Source organism: Hetaerina americana, unplaced genomic scaffold (genome assembly GCF_022747635.1).
Source record: "Hetaerina americana unplaced genomic scaffold, ioHetAmer1.1.p SCAF_4, whole genome shotgun sequence".
Classification (NCBI taxonomy): domain Eukaryota; kingdom Metazoa; phylum Arthropoda; class Insecta; order Odonata; family Calopterygidae; genus Hetaerina; species Hetaerina americana.
The window spans coordinates 34,624,090-34,640,053 of record NW_027286985.1 but is presented as its reverse complement, the minus strand read 5'-3'; the positions used below and the strand labels follow the sequence as shown (position 1 = coordinate 34,640,053).

At 35.9% G+C, this 15,964-nt stretch overlaps 2 protein-coding genes across 2 annotated transcripts; one reads left to right on the top strand and one right to left on the bottom strand.

The window, feature by feature from the left end:
* Positions 1-5,930: 5,930 nt before the first annotated feature.
* UbcE2M (NEDD8-conjugating enzyme UbcE2M) lies at positions 5,931-10,875 on the bottom strand. The gene is made up of 4 exons (XM_071590345.1): positions 10,625-10,875; positions 10,280-10,374; positions 8,765-8,971; positions 5,931-7,435 (listed from the first exon to the last, which is right to left on the bottom strand). The coding sequence occupies exons 1-4, from the start codon at positions 10,728-10,730 to the stop codon at positions 7,295-7,297; spliced, it is 549 nt and encodes a 182-aa protein (XP_071446446.1). The 5' UTR covers positions 10,731-10,875; the 3' UTR covers positions 5,931-7,294.
* An 814-nt stretch (positions 10,876-11,689) lies between these two features.
* LOC139692359 (uncharacterized) lies at positions 11,690-15,356 on the top strand. The gene is made up of 5 exons (XM_071590509.1): positions 11,690-11,854; positions 13,295-13,425; positions 13,510-13,646; positions 13,986-14,237; positions 15,160-15,356. Exons 1-5 carry the CDS (start codon positions 11,780-11,782, stop codon positions 15,288-15,290), a joined length of 726 nt encoding a protein of 241 aa, XP_071446610.1. The 5' UTR covers positions 11,690-11,779; the 3' UTR covers positions 15,291-15,356.
* Positions 15,357-15,964: the final 608 nt, after the last annotated feature.

Genomic DNA, 15,964 nt, shown 5'->3' with positions numbered 1-15,964 from the left:
CCCACCATACGAAGTACTTCCTCATTTGTTTTCTTCTCTATCCGATTCACCTTCTCCATCCTTCTCTACACCCACTTTTCAAAAGACTCCAATCTATGTCCATCCTCCTGCTTCAATGACCACGTTTCCGCGACGTAAATAGCTACGCTCGATATCAAAGTTTTCATGAATCCTTTCTTAATACCCTTACTCAACGTCCCTGTCATCAACTCCCTCCTCCTTGTGAAAGCCTCTTTGCCTAGTGCAATTCTTCTCCTTATGTCCCTACTACTTTGACCGTGTTGGTCCAAAATACTTCAGAGATACGTAAACTGTTCTACCTGCTCTAGTTTTTGCCCTCTATTTTCATGTTTAGCTTAGCCTTTTTCTTTCTAGAAAATCGCATAACCTTTGTTTTATTAATATTGATTCTCATCCTATACCTGTCGCACTGAATTTCCAATTCACTGAGCAATGCTTGCAAACCCTTGGCTGACTGACAAACTAAAGCTTGGTCATCAGTGAACCTGACTGATTTTACGAATTCCCCGCCCACTTTCATTCCTACCTCCAGTTCTTACCATGCCTCTTTAATCATTTCCTCTACATACAGGTTGAACAGCAATGGTGATAATGGGCAACCTTGCCTTACACCTCGTCCTAACACAGCCCATTCGGACTCCCCGTTCCCAACTTGCACCTGAGCAGTCTGAGACATGTACAGGTTGCGGATTAGCCTCCTTTCCCTCCAATCTATTCCTATTTTCTGCAATACACTCATTAGTTTTTCCCTATTCACTCTATCAAACGCTTTTTCAAAATCTACGAAACAGGCAAATACTTCCTGGTTATATTCTATATTCCTCTTGATTAATAATTTCATCACTGCAATGGCATCACGCGTACTTCTCCCCTTCCGAAACTCGAACTGGTCATCCCCTAAGTAATCATTTGCCCTACTCTCTATCCTTTTGTTTATGACCCTGAGAACAACTTTAGCTGTGTGGGATATCAAACTTATCGTCCTGTAGTCCTTACATGATGTAGCCTTTACTTTTTTCGGAATAGGAACTATGACTGATCTCAAAAAGTCTTCTGACCAGATTCCTTCCTCATAGATACTACGAATCAGCCCATATAGCCTCCTCCTCGCACATTTTGCTAAACATTTCAGTAGTTCCGCAGGAATGCTATCCACCCCCGGCCTTATTTAGTTTCATCTCCCTTAATGCCCTTTCTATGTCATTGTCGAGTATGCCTGGACCTAAGCCATCTTCCTCTACGTCATTTTCCTTTTCTATGTCTTTATGTATAGCTTTGTTGGTCTAAGTTATTTACTATACAGTTTTATATATTCCTTCCATCTCTCTTGGATCTTTCTTGCACCAACAATTATCTTACCTGCCTTATCTCTAACTCATAGCATAGATCTTCCTTTCTTACTTCCTGATAAATATTTAACTTTGCTGTACAGCGCACCGATTTCACCTTTCCTCTGCAAACTTTCCATATCCTCACGCTGCGTCTTCCACCATGCTTCCTTGGCTCTATTTGTTGCCTGCCTCAATTTATTGTTTAACTCTTTGTACTTCATTTTACCTAACTCTGTATTTACATTCTTCCATTTTCTCCTCTCATCCATCTTTGTAATCATCTCATCCATGATCCATGGTTTCTTAGTCCTTTTCGCGTTAACGGTTCCAATAGTGTCTTTTGCAGCTTTATTTAACCCTTTCTTGATACTTTCCCATATTTCTTCAATAGTAGCCAGCTCTTTGCCATCCTCCATGATTTTTTGTACAGCCTGTTGGTACTCCTTCCTTTTCAAACCATTTAATGCTTCTATATTCCATTTTCTAACCCACCGCCCCTGCCTTATCTTTTTGAAACAGAGGTTACATTTCATAACAACTAAATTGTGGTCAGAGTCTGCATCCGCTCCTGGGAAGCTGTGGAAATTTATCACACTGTTCCTAAACCTGTGTCAAACCAGGATATAATCTAGCTGATACCTTTCTGAGTCACCTGGCATTTCCCATGTATACCTGCGTCTTTTGTGGTGTCTAAACCAAGTGTTGGTGATGACTAACCCCTGTCTCCAGCAGAACTCTACTGCTTTCTCCCCACAGTCATTCCTCGTGCCTAAACCGTAGTCCCCCACCTCATCACCATCTCTTCCTTCGCCTACGGTTGCATTCCAATCCCCCATCACTATCAAATGTTTCCCTGAGGGAACACACACAATTATGTCCTCCTATGATTGTATATCCTGTCGACCTCTTCTTCCTTATGGTTGCTCGGCGGCATGTATACCAAGTTTGTCGGTTCTGCTTTTATCTCTACTAGTAGTAATCTATCCGTTACGAGCTCTATGTTGACTACGCTTCTTCCTACCTCTTCATTTAATATAATGGCAACCCCTCGTTGGCTCTCGTCCCCGCCGCTGTATATTACTCTATAATTATCACTCCAGTAATCCCCGCTATCCTTCCATCTCATGTCGCATAGACCTAAAATATCTATATTTCCCCTTTCCATCTCTCGCTTTATATTCTCCAATTTCTCTGTCCTCATCATTGTCCTAGCATTCCATGTTCCTATTCTAACTACTTTGGTCTTCTTTTCCTGCGTCTTCTGTCCTGCTGCTGCTGGTTTTCCCTTGCAAGGGTTTCGTTGGATGACGACCGCGGAAGCCTTGCCTCCCATGCTGCCGGGCAATTGGGCCGAACCCCGTAGTTGCCAGGACTCAAAATCTCGGTATAGTCCATCATGTTAATCTTGCGAATGATAATTGAGGTGGTTTCCCACTGCATTCCTCAATAGTGTTTTTAACATGACACCATCACTTACTGGCCGCCCCACTAGGGTCAGATGCCATTTCAGCCACCTCAATGAGCAGCAGATGCTGTGTGGACTACCTTTTGTCTGGCTCTTAACCTTCGACCTATCTGGGTGACCCTACCGAAAATCCTCATCAAAGAAAGAAATGCGCTTAGATGATCATAGGCACTAGAATGCCTAGGCACCCGAGAACTTAAAATTAGGGTTAAAGATCATAACAAAAACTCAGGACTTCAATAGAGGAATCAAGGACTGCTAAATTTAATCAGCAACTAGCAGAACTAAATAAAAACAATCACTCCATCTGGAAGCTAACAAAGAAACTGCGGAAATCCCCACCCAGTGACCCAAGTATAAAAACAAAAACAGAGACCCTGACGACGTCCCTGGAAAAGGCCAAACATATAGCAAAATTTTATGAAAAGGTTATTACGACCTGGGGGCCAAAAAGCTGAAATGAAACAACAAAACAAAAATGATGTCGGGTCACCAGAGGGGCAACTAATAATCACACCAGAAGATGTTGTTGAAGAAATATCCAAACTCCTAAATAAGAAATCCCTGGGAGAGGACAAGATCATGAATGAAATAATGAAAAGACTTCTGGAAGCGGCTGGCCAATATTTATTAAAAATTTTTAACGCGTCAATCGCCCTTGGATACTATCCGAAAAGTTGGAAGGAGGCTTTAATCAAATGTATCCCCAAAAAAGGGGGAAAACACTTTAAGAGGAAAATCTGAGACCAATATCCCTTCTCTCAAGCTTGGGTAAGCTCTTCAAAAGGGTTGTAGCACTGCACATCAACAGATATGCGGAGCTAAAGGAAGTCATACCGCAAGAACAGTTCGGATTCCGCCAGGGATACTCAACCAAACAACAGATTCATAGAGTTACATACTTTATAAGTGATGCTTACAATAAAAAAGAAAAAACCATTGGAATATTTCTTGACCTGTCTAAAGCTTTTCACAAGGTCTGGCATGGGGGCCTAATGCAAAAGATGGAGTCATGGAATTTCCCTAAATGGATGACAAATTGGACAAAGTCTTACTTAGATGGAAGGACATTTAAAGTGAAATGGGGAGAAGAAATAAGCGACAGTACAACTGCCAAAGCTGGTGTCCCACAAGGATCCATATTAGGCCCACTGCTATTTAACATTTACACAGCCGACTTCTAAATACGTAGAAATGACTGGCGAAGTATAACTGCCCTCTATGCTGACGATGCCAAAATCCTGGTAAAAGGGAAAAATATCAACTCAGTCAAAGAAAGAGCACAAGACACATTGGACAAGATAACATCATGGTACAGAAAATGGAAATTGCAGATAAACACAAAAAAACCAAAGCAATACTATACTCTTCGCCCACCCAAGATCACCTAAAATATCTTGCGAATGTATCAGGATTGGACAACAACCTATTGAATGGAGTAAAAGCATAAAATATTTAGGAGTGGACATAGATGACAGACTGAACTTCAAAATACATATAAATAGATAAGAGATAAGGCGGCCACTATAAGGTCGCAATTGGCGCCACCCCTCAAGACATAAATATACTAATATACTCGACAGTAATAAGACCAGTATTGACCTATGCATCACCTGCGTGGATGGGACTAGTCAGTAGATCCCTGATGGATAAATTAAATAGTACAGAAAGGAAGACGCTGAGGCTGGCTTTTGGTCTCCCCCCCGGGAAGAAAACGAGATGGTATACCAAAAAACAAACATAGAAAAACTTTCAGACTTCTTACTGACAAAGGGTAAAATATACTTTGATAAATTAAAAGAAAACACTAATGGGGCTATGACATACACTAAACAAAATAAAATAGGCCCCTATGACAAATATAAGAGACCAAATAATGTTACACTTCTAAACAATACGAAAAAATAATTAAATAAATAAAAAGAGGGCAATACAACAACGCTGGTGGTGCTCCAGGAAGATGTAGGAAATAAATATTGTGGCACAGAGCATAAGCCCAACTAGGCGACCCCTGAAAAACGGCAAGGTATGTTGTCGTAGCTCTTTTAGTTTATATGCTTCCTTCTAAGAAATAAAAGGTTAATTTTTTATTTGCCTAGAATTGACTCCAGCTGACAGTTTTTTTCGCCACTTGAATTTTGACTTTGATAATGTGGGAATCAGATCATACATATCAGAAGTATGTGTTAGTTATGTCAAGTTTCAGTCGGTTTGCATTATAGGAAAAAGATGTAACATATAGGTGATATCACATTCTTTCTTATCACATTAATGTTCAATCCGCCAGGATTATTTGGTGAATTTTCAATATTATCCTTGGTAAAAGTCTTTCAGGTTCTCCACTGGGTCAGGTTCGGTATGGATGTTTCAATGAGTAACTCATCTGATGTCCTCGAGAGCTTTGAGTGCTGATTCACAATTTCCATCCAGTATAAATGTATGCCCTCGTCAACTGATCGGTCAGGACTCCTCTTGACCTTGATGGTAACATCAGCCATGGCTCATGAGAAGACCTGATCCGATAGAGAGTCCAAGAAACCTCCTATTTTCTGCTAGAAAACATCATTTCTTTCTTTGTTTTTATCCACATTTTACTGTTGTAGTCCTTAAGAAGGAATGTGTGCAGATGATTTTTGTCTTCTTGAATAATGGCTCTCGATAGCAATGCTCCCTCTACACACTAAAAAGGTATTCCAATTTCATAAATGAAAAACTGAAGAAATTACCGAAAACATTCACAAAACTAAGGTGATAAACCTTTATAGCTAGCATTTCATCACTAGTCATACCTTCAGACCCTTGCCTCACAATGAGATATCCATTAAAATTCCTAGAAGAGCAATTCCTTGTATTTGCAATCTCAGTCTCAAAAGAAGAGGCGTAACTTGATATCGAACAGTACTATGACACATAAGTATTCTCATTATCCAGCCATTTACTCTCAGTTGATGGTCACTAGCAGACCAAAACAATCTTATAATGGAGTCTTCTTAAGTTTTTTATTATTAGCTATTGAAATTAACCTAACTTCACTTTGTCTAGAAGCTGGCTGATTGCCATTTACATTTAAAAAAATACGAGCAATCTAAGAAATAAATACATAGATACAATACTTAAGATGCAATAATTTATTGACAAATGAGGTAAAATTATTTTCTTACATAAAGCCTGTTGCAGACATGCAATATGCTGATACAGTTACGTAAAATTAAAACTATGGCAAAAATTATTTACAAAATTTTAACAAGAAATTCTACCACTCACATGAAGTGATTTTCTCAGTTTTCAGTACTCAAAATACCACCTCCCCAAAGAGACAAATATATTCTCCTAATTATGTACACTTTGAGTTTAATTGTTACAAAATTATCAGCCAGGATTATTCAATCAGAGTGAAGACCAAACAAAACTGTATACAGTTACTCCGGAACAAACATCCCACAATTTAAAATAAGATCACCACTCAGCTGATACATTACATCATTTTAAACAACAATGCGAGCCCAAATACAATCGTCTCAAAAGTCAGCACAACCTCCTTTTAGAAGGAGCACGGTCTGAAATAATAATGTCTCTGTAACATCTTTTACGGTTAGAATCATCATATAAATAAAAGTTTACTCCTACCCGACATTTGATAAGTCTTAAGCAAAATTAAAATGGCTCTCACAGCTTTCACAGATATTGGTGACAGAAATGTTTGTAAAATCACTACTTTTGCAATTTACTAAATAATTCAAGTTGGGTTTCAGGCCATTGTGGAATCAGTATGATGACAAAGAACAAGGAAAATGTAGTCAATTCAGCACAATCTGCCCACACTATAAAGCAATAAAGCAAAATTTGGGGTACACAACCAGTAAACACTCATTAAATAAAATCTTCACTAAAACATTTATAACAAAACTGTGTCTTAATTGTAATAAGAATAAGGGTGTACAGTGGAAATGTCTTTGTGCTCTGTGTGTTAACAATTAAAACATTCCAAGCAAACTGAGAGATAGTAATAAAGGCCAATGATAGCAATAACAGCATTGACGTGGACAATAAATCAAGAAAGCCCAAAGATGAGACAAGATTCTCCATGCTCAGCCATTCATTTAAATAGTATCTTTCCTTCACTTTTGGCTCAACGTAATTCAATTTACCTTGGATGTATAACTAAATTGATCTATGCTTTCAAAAAAAATCAAATCCACATTGTAATTTGTCATCACACATTTGTTTCTGTCTTAAATCCACACCATACTGCTTGCTAAAGAACTGTTAGTCCAGCGCACAATTCCCATCACATACTCATAAATCCCAAGTGACAATGATCTATTTTCTCTCTCAAGACAACCAATGTCTCCTCTCATCAAAATTCTTCCATTCCTAATTTCCTCCGTTTATTCCTTCACATATCACCCTGGAACTGTCTTCTGAGTCATTGAATCTCCTCTTGATATCTTTGCCACTTGCACTTATCGAACATTCTTCACTTCAGGCACCGGCCAAAATAAACGGAGCCAACATAACCTCCCCTCATGGCCTTCTGTACATTCTGCTCAAACAACCGGCGATTATTTTGCAAGACCTCAGCAGCCTCTTTATTTAGGGGGTCTTCAGGATTGGGTTCCTATTAAGAAAACATGAAATTAACATTACATAATTAGAAAAGCATCCCCACATCATCATTTCACAGGTATGTATTAATACCTAATATTTAAATAAATATACATATACTTCTTTGATGTTTTGTTGCGTTGAATGAACTTTTCAAATTTCCTATAACTGACCTAGTTTCTATTCATGAACTAATTATGATTTAACAAGCCCACATTAATTTATCAAAGAGAGATATAACAATTCGCACATTTTGAGAAAAAAAGAAAAGCTATGCATCAGGAATTAAACATGCCGAAAATACATACATCATCTCCTTAAATAATGAGCCTCCATTACTGCACAAGCCAAATAAGACATATGAAAGGCATCATATACGTACGTTTTATTTAAGCCCTGGTTTATTTTAGGTAGTAGGGTAGGATTCTCTATGGAACAAAAGTGCAATAAGCATAAAGTTATTGAATTTGGTAGATCCAATTATTTTCTTAGAAAGTTGGTTTAAGTAGTATTTCTTGTTAGGCACAATAAATCTTATGTTAAATATGCTGATGTTAATATAAGCTGATTATTGAAGAGTAATTGCTGTCTTAGGGATCATATAAGTAAAATGGCATTTAGAAGTAAGAATGAAAATTTTCTTTTTTCTTCTCCATTGTTTATTTGCAGCACCTAACCTATCCATCTATTATTTTCATATTTTTCCAAAGTAACATTTTTTTAGTCACCTTGGTTATCCATATCCCATTGAAAAGTCTAAAACACTGATCTTACTAATAACTAAAATCTATTCCTGTAAATGATTGCCAATAAAAAAATGTTTATTTTCTACTTGGCCAGAAATAATTTTGGCATTGCAGTAATTTATCCATCACTGAGTCATCATTGGGTATGCCTAGTATTCATTATTTCTTCTGTAAATTAATTCTTCTTGATACCATATTGACAGCAACTGGAAGTTGCAGCATTATATATTATTAAATCATCTTTAAACTAAAATCCTTCCAGTTAGAAAGCTATAAAATGATCAATGGAGTCTATATGTGTCTTAGGAGTCAAATTATTATCATTTGTAATTTACTGGTTATGGTAGGTTTTGGATGTAAACAGGCTTCACAATGGTAAAGAGTTAATTCCCTTGCCTCTTTCACAAAACAAACACTGACATTTCATCAAGCTCCTCTTCAATTTAGCACAATTCCTTCATTCCATCCAGAATTGCTATTCTATTCCTACAAATATAACTTTTGTCCCTGCCTACAGGACAAAAAGGCATATCACATCACTGAACAACCAAATGAATGCTAATCTACACATTTAAGCTCTAACAGATAACACTCACCAGAAACAAATATTGAAGACCATATATGATGGAGTTGATGGTGAGCACAGGTTTCCAGTCCTCTCTCAGAATATTAAGGCAAACATTTCCTTCAAGATCTATGTTAGGATGATAAGGTGGTGTCTCACATTTAACCTTGGGTGGCTCGTGAGGGTACATCTGTCCAACTTTGAAGCAAAAAGAAAACCTTCCTCCTCTATAGAATCCCTAAATTGAAAAAAAAACAATTTCAAAAAATCACTCAATCCATTCCCTGATAATCAAAAATCTAAAAAAACAACAGATTTTTACAGGAGATCGCGACAAATTTAAGAACAGCGATCCAAATCTCAATCATCTCCCTAATCATATAATTACAGTTAATCAGACACACTTCATGAATCATAAATGAAATGGGCCACAGAATAACCCTTTGAATCTACAATGGAAATAATTAAGATTTTTATATGAGCACTTTATTTTGTAAAGTCAATACATGATTTATTTTTAACACCTCACAACCTTACAAGCAGCTGGTCTGGAATCAAATGTACACACACTGGTAATGGTAACAGAAACATGGGATGTGAGCAAAAAGGAAGTGAACTATCCAGTTGGTCAGATTATCGTATGATCAAGCTAAAGGTGAGATATGTTGACAGTAACCATGTAATGCATCATAAAATCAATGTGAAGAAGGCAAATCAAATGAAAACTAAAATAAAGAAATTATTATGAGATAAGAGGATCATGTAACTTTAAACATCATTGTTAAAGGTCGTAAATTACACTAAGTGAAACAATCGCCATAAATTGGTAATATTTTGGATTAAATGGACATAAAAACAAGAGTAATGCTAATTGTAAAATTATCTAGACAAGATAATGCAACTCAAAGATAAGATTAATATCGAGTGGTTTAGAATTTGAGGGAACAAGAGGGGCATATATTGGAGGCTAATGAGTGGCGAATAAGCAGGATGAAGAGGATAAATGAGAACTTGCAAAGGATTCGGGCAAGAAATTGGCAGGTAAATTCAATGAAAATCAGAAAGCTAACGAAACAGCTGTAATAAATGGATGTGAGGGACATTGGTAGGGAAAAGTGTGTGCTGAACGTCTTAACTGCACTCAAGCATTTAAGAAGTTAACAGTAATGGATAAAAGCTAGCAAGAGACGTTAAAAAACATGCCTCTGCACTGAACACAAATTATAATGGTATTTAAAAATTTCCCATTCGTTGCATTGCTTTGACAACTGAAAGAGACTTTCACAACATTGGTTGTTTATCTTTGGCTCGTGGCATATCGATATTGCACCACAAAATTCGGTTTTGTTCGATAAAGAACATGTGTATAAACCATCACGAAATGCAGTGGATGCAGAAACTGAATTTTAAAACCAAATCACTATGGAAACCTTGAGTATCTATTTCCCGTATTCAAGCAGCAAAATTAATATGAATAGTCACAATACATATGATTATAATGTTTAAGACGGTACAATTTAAAATGATTTCATTTCAAATATCCCACCTCGTCTGGAGAGATAATGAGCTTGAAATTCAGTAAGTCGTCTGGATCCGGAAAATCGACGACGCATGTTTTCGGCAGGTTTAATTCGTGAATATCTGGAAAAAACATACAATAGGCAAAAAAATACAAAGTGAAGATTTGAGATATCTTTATTTTCAAAGTGTCAGCTATTACGACTAATTCAATGTCATATGAAGGAAGTGAAGGTTACAAAGAAACCTTGAAGACCTTCGACCTGTCACACGGAAGTGTCTCAAATTGAACTTTTCCATTTCTATTGAGTCTGGAAAAACGTAAATTATACAGCACACCTAACTTAAGAAAAGAGAAATTGAAAGATATTACCTTTAGTGATTCGCAGCTGAGCTGCAGAGGCTTTCTTCTGATTGCCACCTCTTGGTGCAGCTTCTCCATCTTTTTTCTGCTGCTTCAGAGAAAACAGTTTTATCATTTTTTATCCTTAGGAAGAGGTCTACTTTAGAAACATACGATTAGGTTTTCAGAAGTCGGATACTGCCCGATCAACTAGCAATGAACGAATATTCAACAATTTTGACAAGTGTTATCACTGACGATCCACAAAACCTCGACAATAAGTTCGCATCGTTTGTTTTTCTGTAGATAGGTGGCGTTGTTAGCAATTCAAAGAGAAGAGAAATTTAATTCGAAACAGTCTCCGAGTGGTTGTTTCCATGTTCCATAATATTTAATTTTAAAGATATATTAAAGGTTAAATTTTTCTAAAATATGAAAATTAGATTTTGCTCTAATTTCAGCAAAATTATTTTTTCTCTTAACTTGTGAAGAGGCAAGCCCATTATCAGACATTTCCATTGCCGCTTTTAATCCTTTTCTCTGTAGAAATTCTCTTGTATTCTTTCCCATTCACTGCGCTACTTTATATGATGCAGCTCTTCAGTACTTACTGTATGGAGTGTGCATGGATAACTTTTATTTTAATCGAACGATTTTACTCTCCTCACTCTCTCATCTCTGCAAAATAGGACTAATTGATATTGAGCAGCACTGTCTTTCACGGGTATGCAACGATCATGCAGGTATAGTAGACTACAGGGAAGCTTAGAGGGTCCTTATGAATATATGTGAAATTCTATTATTTGCAACAGCAATCTTGAAAGGAAGCAATAACTGTCGTTAGCCTGTAGCAGGCTCTAGCATTTATTTGTTTACTTTGACGATTGATTCTTAACTGAAACAATGCATAGAGTGCATGCAAGTAATTTAATTTCTTTAAAATTTATGTGTCCGTCCACATTAGAGCAACATCAATAATTATAATGTACACAGATTTTGGAATGAAAACCGTTCAAAAGTCGCGTCACTGCCCGCGTTCTCCAAGAAATATTATGACAATTGAAATGCGACAGCGAATGGACAACGTTTAAAAACCCGCTGAAATTGAGCTTATAGCCTTCAACAATCTTGATCGTAGTTATCAATGGATTTGGACACGGGAGTGGTCAATTCTTGGTCGTTATCATGCAGAATCACCAAGGGAACACTCTACTCCTTGCTGGGGATAAGTGTGCCCTAAATCCCACTTTATTGTTTCAGGTCCGTGAAGTTTTATTTAAATACTTTAAATATGTTATAATATGTATACGTGTGTAAATTAAGGGGGTGTGTGTATCAGGCAGTACAATTTATACTATGGGAATAGGAATTTTTTGCATGAATTACGTATATTATTTATTTTCTACCATCATAAAGCTTGTAAACATTATACGTAATATTCATATGACCCTGTGATCAGTATCGACATATGAAAATATCACCGACTTGATCTTGTTTCTTACTGCGTGGCAAATCTAAAACGGCCATAGAATGAAGGAAAGACTAATGGAAAATAAGAATATATAATTTTGTGTACATTCATTTACTAAAAAAATTGTGCTCTTGCCCTGTGTTGTATTTCTATCATCGTCCTCAAATAATCCTTAAGTGATTGGATGGTTTTTTGAGTGAATTAACACCCAACCGGCAAAATCTGATGCTATAGTTTTTTTGCAATAATTATATTATTATTTCTTTCGATTATTTTTTTTTGGCTATGTATACCCACATCTGCACCCCGCCATGATAACGAATCAGCGTAACAAAATTGCGTAAATATTCATTCTATAACAGTCAAAGTTCTTAGTGCAAAGACTGGTAAAAAATCCAAGCGTTTATGTGAAGAAGACGTCATTGTGCAGTTTTTATTAAATCTTCTTCAGAATATCATGTAATGATGGATTATTTGTTTAGATTTAAAAAGTGGTATTGTAAAATCTTTGTTTCAAATCAGACAGTGCCTGGTTTTGTACTCAGGTGTTTAGTTGTTAAAACTTTAGGCCCATCATCATTCCAACATGATATAGCCACACACCGTCTCACTGAAGGAACTATTTTTTGTTTTATTGAACTAAAAACTCTCGTGGTACAAATATTGATTCATACCAATTTATTATTTACACTTAATTAATCTAGAGAAGCTTGTCTTCAGTCTAGCTTGTCTTCAGTCTAGTCCTGCGGACATCGAATCTTACCTGTGTTATAGTCAGCAGATCTAATCTGTGCAGATAAATGGAGCAATAATTATTTTTATTCATACTTGTATGACATAACCACAGAGATGGTGTTACCCCACCGAAAAATAAATGAAGATAATGTGTTCCTAATATTTGAATACATCTTTCTTATGATATTTCTATGTGGAGTGGAAGACTTTCTGGTATAGTAAAGTTCTGGCTACTAACTCAAGGTTTCCATAGCTGAAATTCAGGAAATGCCTCCAGAAAGTACTAATTTTATTTTATATTTGGAATACTAGACTATGCAGATTGGTCACGTGAAATCTACTCTCATTAAACTGACCTTTACACTGTCTGGCTAATTCCAAGTCTGCTAAACTTACATTAATTTTGCAAAATTGAATTGTCAAATGCTTGGCCTTGGGGCCATTGGTAATGAGAAATAATTAATAAAAATTCACAGCTCTTTGCTTTGTTTCAGTTTGCTTCTCATTGGGCAGAAATTGGTGTGCGTGTTTCTTATTTATCAGCGACACCATTAAATGAATTACCTCCTCCAATTCATGGTGCAGATTTCCCTTCATCGTCTGCACTGAATCAAATTCAGTTTCTGTAGGTATTCTCATGTGTACCATGTGCCTTTTCATAGAAGATTCACACATTTTTCTCATTTTTAAATATTTGTGACATTTTCAGATATTTGCCAAAATGGCAGGACCTAATGCAGCATTTATTTTCATTGCACTGTCATGCCCTGGTTCCCAGAGCCCTCATTGTTAAAGGTCTAAATCATTACTGTTCAAATGTAGCTGAACAATCTTCAACAAAAGACTGTAAGTTATCCACTCTGTAAGATGATATTAAATGAAGCCCCTGTTGTTACAATGAGCAGTTAGAGTTAATGGGGATTTTAATTTGGAGTTGTAATTCGGTTTTGTTTTATAAAAATTCCCAGCTTTTTATCTTTAGTATTCTTGAAAGCTCTCATGATTCATATTTATTTTGTTAAGTGCAATTGGGAAATTAGAGGAATGCTCATTTTTTAGAAATGTGAATTGTTATTTTACCTGAAATTCACTCAAAAGTTGAACATTTATGTGTAACTTTATAAGTTGTTGTACCTCCTGAACTGCTAGGAACTCTCAATTAATAATGTGTTTATTCTATGATAGGGACAACATCAGACATCTCAAGAATTGCACACATTAGTGCAGTACTTTTAGATGCCTTAAAAGTTTGTTCTGCTCGAAATGGTGCTGAAGAAACATACTGTGTTTGTTCATATGAAGTTGATAATGGGCTAGAGAGTCAATTTCTGGTTCCATGCCTTAGTGCATTCAGCATATTTTTTGACAACATATGGATTGTTGAGTCAATGTCAAGGGGTTGTTGTGAGCATAATGCTAGGAATTGTAAGTCTTCAGGTGAGTATACATCCTATTTTTCATATTCATTTTTTCATTCATAAATTATATTCAACTTAAATTTGGATTAGCAATTGCGTACGCGATATACGTATAACATCAACTGCTTGGGGTGGTAGTATTAGGTGCACTCTAGTACATCAGGTTGAATTAAAAATGTCTGTAACATTTTAGCAATCAAGGTTCACTTAAACAATTAAATTAATTTTAACTAATGGATCCAAATAGATATTTCCAAGTGACATAAGATTGCCTTAATCCTCTAATGTTTCCAGCCTCCAATATTTAAAAAATCTGGTAGCACCAAAAGAAAAGTTTTTATCCAGACCACATCCATTCAGGAACTAATGAATAAAATAAAATATTGGGTACATGATGATTATGAGGGGTGAAATAAACACATTTGATCATCGTTATTACTCCTGTTTTACCTTCAGCTTTAAACTCTTATTGGGAAATCACTGCCCACCCATTTACACTTCGTGGAAACTTAAAATGTACAAAACATCATTTGGTACTTTTTACAAGCTAACACTTAATATAATGTTTTAAAGAGTACCATGTCCCACATGAGCCAAATTTACACTATACTGATTTGCTTTAGGAGGGTTGATAGTAGTAAAATTTAATGATAATTTAATAAAAACTGGTTGTAATTATCATTGGCAGTTGTAAAACCTTGATTTGGTTATCTTTATGTTGTACCAGTGTTTGCTCAACCAAGAAGCATTACATAAAAGATCAGCAATATGTAAGAAAAGGAATGGAATGAGGTTTGAACTGGGGAAGCTCTTTCTCAATAACTTTTGCTTGATTATGTATCTCCTACCGAGTCAAATAGAAATTTTCATCGAGAGTAAATATATCCTTTTTTGTGGAATTTTGAAATAACAATGTCAGTAGTATTTTCCTTACTTTTCAGATAAATGCTCTGTGATTAAGATGAAGAAACTTCTGACAAGTGGTTTGAAAGAGGATGGGTCTATTGTAGAGTTTTCAAGTTGTTCAAACGTGCTTTTTTTGACAAGATTTTTAAATGTTCTATGGTCGTGACTTATTTTGGATGCTACTATTTTATCATTAGCAATAAAAATATATTTTATTACATGATGACTAATTTGGAATAAACTTTTTCATCATGGCAACTTTTATATGTATGAAGGTATTTCTTTTTGCTGTGATATGAAGTTCCTCTGATAGTCTGTGAAAAACTGTAGCTTTATTTTTTCAGAGAATCCCCAGGACTACAAGTTTGGTAGTGTCTGCCCTCGAGATTAGAATTTGAATGCCTTACCAAAAATCACAAACCTTTAAAGATTATAAAAATTTGAACTCAATATTATTGGAACAACTGGAAGATCAATGTCTCAGAAAAACTTTGCCCCATTCCATAATTGCTTTTTTTCCAAGATTTGCTGCTCATTGGCAGTTTTGCATGGCCAAATTAAATCTTTTTTTTTCAAATAATTTTGGTGACTTCCAATACATTGATACCGCTTTGAAATTTTTCCAATATAGTCTTAAAATTTTCCTGCCAAATAATTTCCGCAGGCAAATCAAATTTTTCATTTGTAAGAAATTAAAAAGCAGATAAATCTGTAAACCTTAAGCCAAGGTCAAAAACTGAATTGTATTTAAGAATCTCGGAGTTGCTAGACTTGAGGATATAATTTCGTCTGCCATTCTGCCTGCTGATTAATGTAAGGGATGAAAAATATGGATTGTGT

What these genes read in the sequence shown, in the direction of transcription:
- UbcE2M (XM_071590345.1), bottom strand. Translation starts at nt 10,730, where the DNA reads ATGATAAAACTGTTTTCTCTGAAGCAGCAGAAAAAAGATGGAGAAGCT. An exon ending in TCATTATCTCTCCAGACGAG is followed by an intron (nt 8,972 to 10,279) that starts GTGGGATATTTG and finishes TTTTCAATTTAG; the next exon opens with GGATTCTATAGAGGAGGAAG. An exon ending in GTCTTCAATATTTGTTTCTG is followed by an intron (nt 7,436 to 8,764) that starts GTGAGTGTTATC and finishes TTTTCTTAATAG; the next exon opens with GAACCCAATCCTGAAGACCC.
- LOC139692359 (XM_071590509.1), top strand. Translation starts at nt 11,780, where the DNA reads ATGCAGAATCACCAAGGGAACACTCTACTCCTTGCTGGGGATAAGTGT. An exon ending in CTGAATCAAATTCAGTTTCT is followed by an intron (nt 13,426 to 13,509) that starts GTAGGTATTCTC and finishes TGACATTTTCAG; the next exon opens with ATATTTGCCAAAATGGCAGG. An exon ending in ACAATCTTCAACAAAAGACT is followed by an intron (nt 13,647 to 13,985) that starts GTAAGTTATCCA and finishes ATTCTATGATAG; the next exon opens with GGACAACATCAGACATCTCA.